Source organism: Anoplolepis gracilipes, chromosome 3 (genome assembly GCF_047496725.1).
Source record: "Anoplolepis gracilipes chromosome 3, ASM4749672v1, whole genome shotgun sequence".
In the NCBI taxonomy this organism is placed as follows: Eukaryota; Metazoa; Arthropoda; class Insecta; order Hymenoptera; family Formicidae; genus Anoplolepis; species Anoplolepis gracilipes.
This window is the reverse complement of record NC_132972.1, coordinates 10,482,686-10,490,655: the sequence shown is the minus strand read 5'-3', so window position 1 is coordinate 10,490,655 and position 7,970 is coordinate 10,482,686. Positions and strand designations below refer to the sequence as shown.

The window sequence follows — 7,970 nt, the reverse complement described above, 5'->3', positions numbered from 1 at the left end:
GTAAACCAAGCCGTATTTCGATAGTATAACTTTTTACATGCAATCACTATTTTTTCGCAATTTTTCGATTTTACTTTTTATAGGCAAAATTAAATTTTTTTTATATCCACACAGAGGTAACACGAAATATTTCAAATCTTTCTTCAAAAAGGTTTACAAGATATTATTTTTCTATATTTAGATTTTATTTTCATTGATAATACATTTTTACAAGAAAAAAAAGATTATAATTTTTACAAGTGCTTAAGTTAATTTGTCATTGTGTAATGAAATTAAGACACATATATTTACTCGATTATCGAACACCAATCATGTAATGATATAGTATTTCCGCATAAAAGAAAGTAGTAAATATGTATAATATGTTACATCTCATTAATTTTTGTCGCTACTTAGATAAATTATAGATATGTTGTAAATTGTTCTGCTAATGAGTAAAAATCAAGTAGGTGGCATTGGTTTAGGAGATATAATTATAGAGAGAAATTAAAGTTTGACAGTGTGTACGCCGTAATAATTTGCCATTTTTTTATTGAAAAAGTCTGTTTACAACTTTAACATTTGATAGATAATAATACTAATAATTTGTAATAAAAATACTTTGGAGAAAGAAGTATTTATGTATAATCATCAAAATTAGCAGAAATGAATAAAAAATAATAATTTATGTATATGTACATTTCGTTTGTAATATGTTAAAAGCTGTTTACGAATTACAAGAAATAAGTGATACCGATTATGGACAAAATATATAATCATGGAACTATCCTTTAAATAATGCAATTAAAAAATTTGTCTAGTTAGAAGATTAAAAACAGATTAGCATACATGAACTTTATTAAAACTTTATTAACAACTTTATAAAAAAAGATTAGTGTATTTAATTTAAGTTGCATCATACAGTAATTTGTACATTTATAATTAAATAATAAAAAGCTAATATTTTATATATTGGAATACAACTCATGCAAAGCATTTTTCACACCTTTAAAAACACATAAATATTTGTTAATTTTACGTAATCCTATTACATTAAATATATCATAATATAAAAAAGCATATATTTAAAATATTAGAATATAAATCAAACATACAAAGCATTATTTCACATCTTTAAAAACATATAAATATTTGTTTATCTCACACGCAAGATTCCATTCTTTTTAATGTTATTTCCATTTTCTCATGGGATGAACTATTCTCAACAAGGACACTACTGGTGCTTCGACACATAAGCAGAGAAATAGTGATGCAGCATATGATGCCACGCTAACTCCTAAGTATAGAAAGGCCTGTAAAATACACCGATATTTAATTAGTTTTAAAAAAATCGGTAAGAAAAGTCGTTAAGATACTATTCATGTCTTAAATTATATTAATCAAATTTTTCCTTTATTATTTTAAATAATGTAAAATTAATTTAAATTTTATTCGTTTTTTATATAAAATTTATGTCAATAAAAAATATAATTCTAAAAAAAATTAAATTACATTAAACTATATGCAAATATAAACTTTTATTTTTAAAAATATTTTTTTTTTAGATGAAGAAAATGATAACAATATTGGAATACACTAATAATAAGCTAACTTTGAAAAGTATTGTACAATAAAAATATTGTAAAGTAATTTGTAAGTAAAAGTTTCCTTGTTACTTTCATCAGCGCGTGTGCTGAGTCGCGATCTAGCGGCATACACAGAAATTTGCTATTTTTACATAGATAGGTAAAATCAACTGTATTTTACACATTGATGAACTCAACAGTATTTTACATATATAAATATTTAAATTGTTTAAACTTATTGTCAATTAATTTTTTCTAATTATTTTTTATTTATTTTTCGTAAAGTATTTAATAGTAAGTATAGTTTATTCGAAAATAGTAATATTTACATCTCAATTAAATTAGAAATTTGATGCGTCGAAAGTAATATTTATATTGTTTAACGTTGTTATATTTTATAGGTTTTTTTTTATTTTTGAATAAACCATATATTCTCTTTACATCAATTTAGTTGATATAAAAGATCTCTTACATATCGAGGTGAATGTATTTTATAAGTAAGGTATCAATCGAGTATTATTTTGATATTTTGACAACCATCCTTTTTTTGTAAAATGTTATTTTGAAAATATTATAGAATATTATTTTAATTAAAAAAAAGTACATAAATATTTTATTAAGAAAAAATATTCTCTGTCAGGTGTATGATTTTTACCTAGTATATTAACAAATGGGTATCATGTTTTTGCATTTTTGTTTTTGTTTTCTTTGTTTGTTAAATGATTGTAAAGATATTAAATGCGAAAAGACGAAATTAACTTTTTATGAGATGTTTAGAAATATCAAAAAGATAAATACAAACGACGAAAGCGGTATTTTGAAATTTGTTCTAATAAGTAACTTTCTTTCTGATAAAAAAAAGTTGATGCATTAAAATGCTTATAATTATTGAATTTAAAGTTATAATATGGTGTTAACAAATCTGGCGAACGTTTCGATCAGATTTTTCTGATCCTCTTCAGCGCATAAATGAAGTTAGTAAATTGAAAATTATTTACAGTATGTGAAAATTATTTTCATTATGTATCGCATAGTGTTGTATTAGAAAGATGTTCAACTTGCGTATGGAAAGATCTGTGAAGTTTTTAGTGACTGTCGTTATTATATTAGCGCGTTAGTGACTCCCTACGGTTTGTTGACAATATGTTAAAACGAATACAGTCGTAATCTAATATGTAAAATACTTGTGTCGTCTACTGAGTCTGAAATTTGAATTGAAACATTTTGATTTATATATTGTTTACAATGTTAGACGTCTATATTTTAGGAAGTTTGTTTAGAATATTAGTATAAGAGCTTGGTAAACAATCCGTGTCCGTCTGCAAATTAAGACCGTTGTTTTGTCTTTTTATAAATATTGCCTCTGATATAATTCTTTTGTTTAAGAAAGAGTCACTATCTAATATTTCCACGTTATCTCGTTCGAAATTATGGTTATAATTTATGCGGTGGTCTGTGATTACTGATTTGTTAGACAAACTTCACAGATCTTTCCATACGCAAGTTGATTTTTCTAATACAACACTATGCGATACATATTGTAAATAATTTCCACATAGTTTATTCAATTTACTAACTTCATTTATGCGCTGAAGAGAATCAGAAAAATCTGATCGAAACGTTCGTCAGAATTGTTAACACCATATTATAACTTTAAATTCAATAATTTTAATTTTATAAATAGATGTGATGTTACTACAAAATTCAATCTTGTCACAAGTTACCTTTGTATAGTCACATATTATTGTTCTAATGCCAAATATTTTGTACTTATTATTATAAATTTAAAGATTTGTCGAAATAGTATAATCAATAATATATCTCTATAATAAAATAGAAATTACCACAAGGCCATTTGTAGGATGCAACGAACTTTCAGCCCGCAGAATCATAGCGCGCAAAAGTGCAGAATGTATTAAATAAACACAATACGTTAATCTGGAACTAGGATACAGGTACTTCCATGATAATATATGGGTCACTATACCTGAAAAACCGAATTAACTTTCATGAAATTTTTTTAAATTTAAAATAAAAGTTAAAAAAAATATTTTAATTTTATAAATAAATACTTTTTATACACGCATGTAGCACTCGAGTGAAAAAAGAATTGTTTAATATTTAAAAATTAATAAATAAATAAATATACATATATGTGCCAGAATTTTTACAAATTAATATTACTAAGCAAGGAATGCGTTTTGCACGATATACAGGCTGATTCTACATAAATGCAAAAAATTTTAAAAGATAATTCTTCGTTAAAAAAGAAGAAAAAAATAAAAACCTAATTTTAATAATATTAAAATATAATTTTAGTGTAACTTATAATTAGAGTGTAATTCAGGGAGAGAAATAGGAGTATGTTTATATGAAAGACCTCCCTTAAGAAGAGTTTTTCATATAAATATATATTTCTTCCTTACATTCCTCTCTGAAGTGTTATTCTCTTTCAAAGGGGAAAAAATTAAGTTTTCAATTTTTTTTCACATTTTAGATAAGTTAAAAAAAATGAAATTTAATAGACATTTTTACTAATATAAAGAATATTTATTAATATTTTTTTAAATTTTTCTGTATTGTTATAAAGGGATGAAACTATGCATGATAATGTATTTTAGTTTTGTACTTGAAAATTATTTTACAAAAAAAATAAAAGAAATAAAAAGTTTCTGAAAGAATCAAGTTTTTTAATGCATATTTTTAGATGATCATATTCTGATCCGTTAAAAAGTTCTAATAAAAACTTGAATAGAGATGCTAGTTTTATTTCTTTGTAACGATACAGAAATATTAAAAAAATATTAATAAGTATCTTTTTTACTAGTAGGAAAATGAAATTTCAATTAAATTTTATTTTTTTAACTTGTCTAAAATTAAATTAATAAGAAACAAATAAAACTTTAATTTTAGTAATCAAATTAAATAAACACCTAATTGTAGTATAACTTAATTAGAGTGTAACTCAGGAAGGGCACAGGAGTATATGTATGTTTATATGAAAGACTTCCCTTAATTTTCGACGAAGAATCATCTAAAATTTTTTGTATTTATTTAGAATCACCCTGTATAAATTATACTTTTACGTATCGCAAAATAAAATATTTTACAAAACCAATTTAAAATTGCTTAAATGTGCATATAAAATTGTTTACAAAAAGACGTTTATAAGCCTACTAAATATCTCTAGCATTATTTTTCAGACATAAATTTTATATTAGATTTCAATATTTAAAAATATATATTTATATAAAAAACTCTTCTTAAGGGAGGTCTTTCACATAAATATATACTCCTATTTCCCTTCCTGAGTTTCACTCTAATTATAAGTTACACTAAAACTAGAATTTAATTTAATTTGATCACTAAAATTAGGTTTTTATATTTTTCTTCTTTGTGACGAAGTATTATCTTTTTTAGAATTCAACATTTAAGATTTATTCAAAAATATTCATTTAATTGTAAAATAAATTATATATTATACATATAATACTTACCGCCATATCCGCTGACACAGGCGATCAAAATCCATGCAACGCATAGTGCCCATCCAGAATGTGATAATGCCACATACAACGCGGATAATATTGGTCCGAACGTAACTCCGTTTAATCCGAATATTATACTGAACATTGTGATCAACGAAACAAACCAACCTATTGCAACCACAGTCTGCAATTACGAATATCAGTCATTTACGTTTTGATAATGAGGTATATTTATGATCTCATGTATCAATCATGTGATGTAATACATAACATGTACACTTTTTTACTGTTCATGTAATCGCTTATGTAAAAATCGTTTTTGCGTATATGATATATCTTATTCAATTATATTTTTATATTATGTAAATTATGAATTTTGATAACATATATAAAACTGAGTATAAAATATATGTATGAAATATGAAAAGAATGTTGCATATAAAGATTAACTATCGATCTGTAAGATGAAACAAATAACGCAAAGTATAATAAAACAAATGTGTTATAATTATTGATGTGTCATAAATTATTTTTACAATAGTTTTTACAAATATTTTCTCTAGATTAGTTCTAAATAAAAAAGTGAATTTAAAATTAGAAAATAATGTTTGTTTAATATCTAAAATTAAAACAAGTGGCTTGCATAAGGAGTGATCCATGAGACTGAATTACTGACTTGCTTACTTTGTTCATTTTTGCCTTGCAGTCGGTCTTGAACAGGTACCAACCGGTAGCCATTCCTATGAGATACGGTCCTATTCGTGTCCATGGTTTGTCGTAGAGGCTCTCGTAATTTGCGAATGGGTCCTCGATGCTAAAAATATACATTTACTTCTTTTGTACTCGATGCATTTTCATAAATGATATGCAAAACATGTTTAGAAATGTGAACGTATATGTGTAAATTTTACGTACTTTGGTACGTGATTGGTATTTAAAGTGATCATCGCTGTCGTGATCCACGAGGCAATTAAAAAGAAAGCTCCAAGGAACGCTGCTACCGGTAGAAAACTGCAAAGAAAATCGATAAAATAATATCATTTGCACTTATGTCATTTGATTTTCCTTTTCATTAGCTACTCTCTCTTACCTCGCTCCAATTATCAAAATAATTATTCCCACAGTATAGAATTGTGTATCATTCGCCAAATACCAACTCCAAACCATGCACTAGATTGAATAATCAATATATCATTAATCAATAGAGGATATTAATATAAAAGAAATACATGGGAAGGGTGCCGTTTCACATATGCACGAATGCATAATGTTATACTCATATAAATTAAATCTAATAACATATAATTACATATGACTCAAATGGAAATAATTTAAACGAGAAAATTATAAATTAAATATTATAAATATACAATTCTTAAAAATTATTTAATATTAGTTTAATATTTTTATTTCATATTTAATTTTAATATTTATATATTTAATATTAATTCTCAGAAAACATGAAACTTTGATAAATTTAAAATAAATTTTTCGCTAAATTATTTATATTATCATGTGCTCATATCCAGTATTTATTAAACTTTGCAATATTAAGATATGTTATGAGCATTTTTTTTTCTTTTTTTTTTATTTACATAAGTAACTCTTGCCTCATTCCACACAGTTTTATATATGTAATTAGTACAGAATTTATTATTAAATTAATGACTAAATAAATTGATAACATTATCACTTGGTTTATAAGTCATATGAAGTCATATGAAGATGCACTTACTCGCTCGTCCATATCGAAATAAGTCTGTATATACAAGGCATGCCTCCACCAATACTTCTCGCATGTTTTATAATCTAGTGCAGGAAATTCAATCATGGTATGATCATGATACCATTTCATCGTTACTTGAATTAGACCGATCACCAAGAGATAAACCGGGGTCAAGCGAAAGTATCTGTACCACATCATTCCTAAAAATTGCAGTACTTGACCGTGGTATCCCTTTATTATCTTTTTCTCTTCTAGCCTTTTGTTTGCCATCGTACGAAAATAGAGGAATGATACCAAGCATCCGCTAAAACAAAGATCATTTTTTTTCATTCTCGATATTTTATATACCTACATTATACATGATATACGTGATTCATTTGATATTAAATTATTGTAAAATATATGCATATATTAATTTATTTGAATTTACTTAATTTTAATTTGATAAATTATAAAATTGAGTTTTCAACTCCAATTTTCTGTTGTCTTTCTTTTGTTTATTATTCTACATGAAATAAATAACTAATCATACCTGAGGAAGAAAAATGTATCTACAGAATATGTACCATTACCAATGATCTGATAGAAAAAGTTAGTTTCCGCTGCATTTCGAAACATTCTGGTGTCTAGAACAAAAATAAATATATTTTATGATGAAAGCGTAACATAAACTGATTATCTTTCATGTTGTTACACATACCTGAAACTTCGTTAACTAACAAGCATATGTGTACCAGAATTATCCACTGCATCGTGTAAAATTTTAATCCGTGTATCGGCGCTAATGTGTCCTCACCGACATTAAAACTAAAAACCTTAGCTATATTTACAAGTAGACTGAAAGACAGCAATGCCTCCGTTGAAGGTTTCGGGACGATTTTTGAATTGCGAACGTCTAAAAATATTCAAACACACGTTTATAATAGATTTCCTTCCGTAAATTGCGTATTAACTGATTTATTCTAACTATTAATGTATTATTAATATAATTAATGCTTATAACGTGACAAGATTGTGTTTGATAGGATACCCAAGGAACCGTTATGTTGTGTCACACTCCATAATTTTGAGATTGTAATTCGATCCAAGTTTCTGTCAGACCTCAAGGATTTCGACTCCGACATGATTGTAATATTGTTGTCATTTCTTTTATTTGCTTTGAGCAAAATCTTATAACGCAGTACAATATCA

The 7,970-nt window shown here is 25.5% G+C and overlaps 1 protein-coding gene across 1 annotated transcript; it reads right to left on the bottom strand.

Moving 5' to 3' along the window:
- Positions 1 to 1,169: 1,169 nt before the first annotated feature.
- LOC140664098 (nose resistant to fluoxetine protein 6-like) lies at positions 1,170 to 7,970 on the bottom strand. The gene is made up of 10 exons (XM_072888854.1): positions 7,810 to 7,970; positions 7,480 to 7,674; positions 7,312 to 7,405; positions 6,789 to 7,083; positions 6,144 to 6,223; positions 5,969 to 6,064; positions 5,738 to 5,867; positions 5,063 to 5,237; positions 3,410 to 3,552; positions 1,170 to 1,292 (listed from the first exon to the last, which is right to left on the bottom strand). The coding sequence occupies exons 1-10, from the start codon at positions 7,901 to 7,903 to the stop codon at positions 1,170 to 1,172; spliced, it is 1,425 nt and encodes a 474-aa protein (XP_072744955.1). The 5' UTR covers positions 7,904 to 7,970.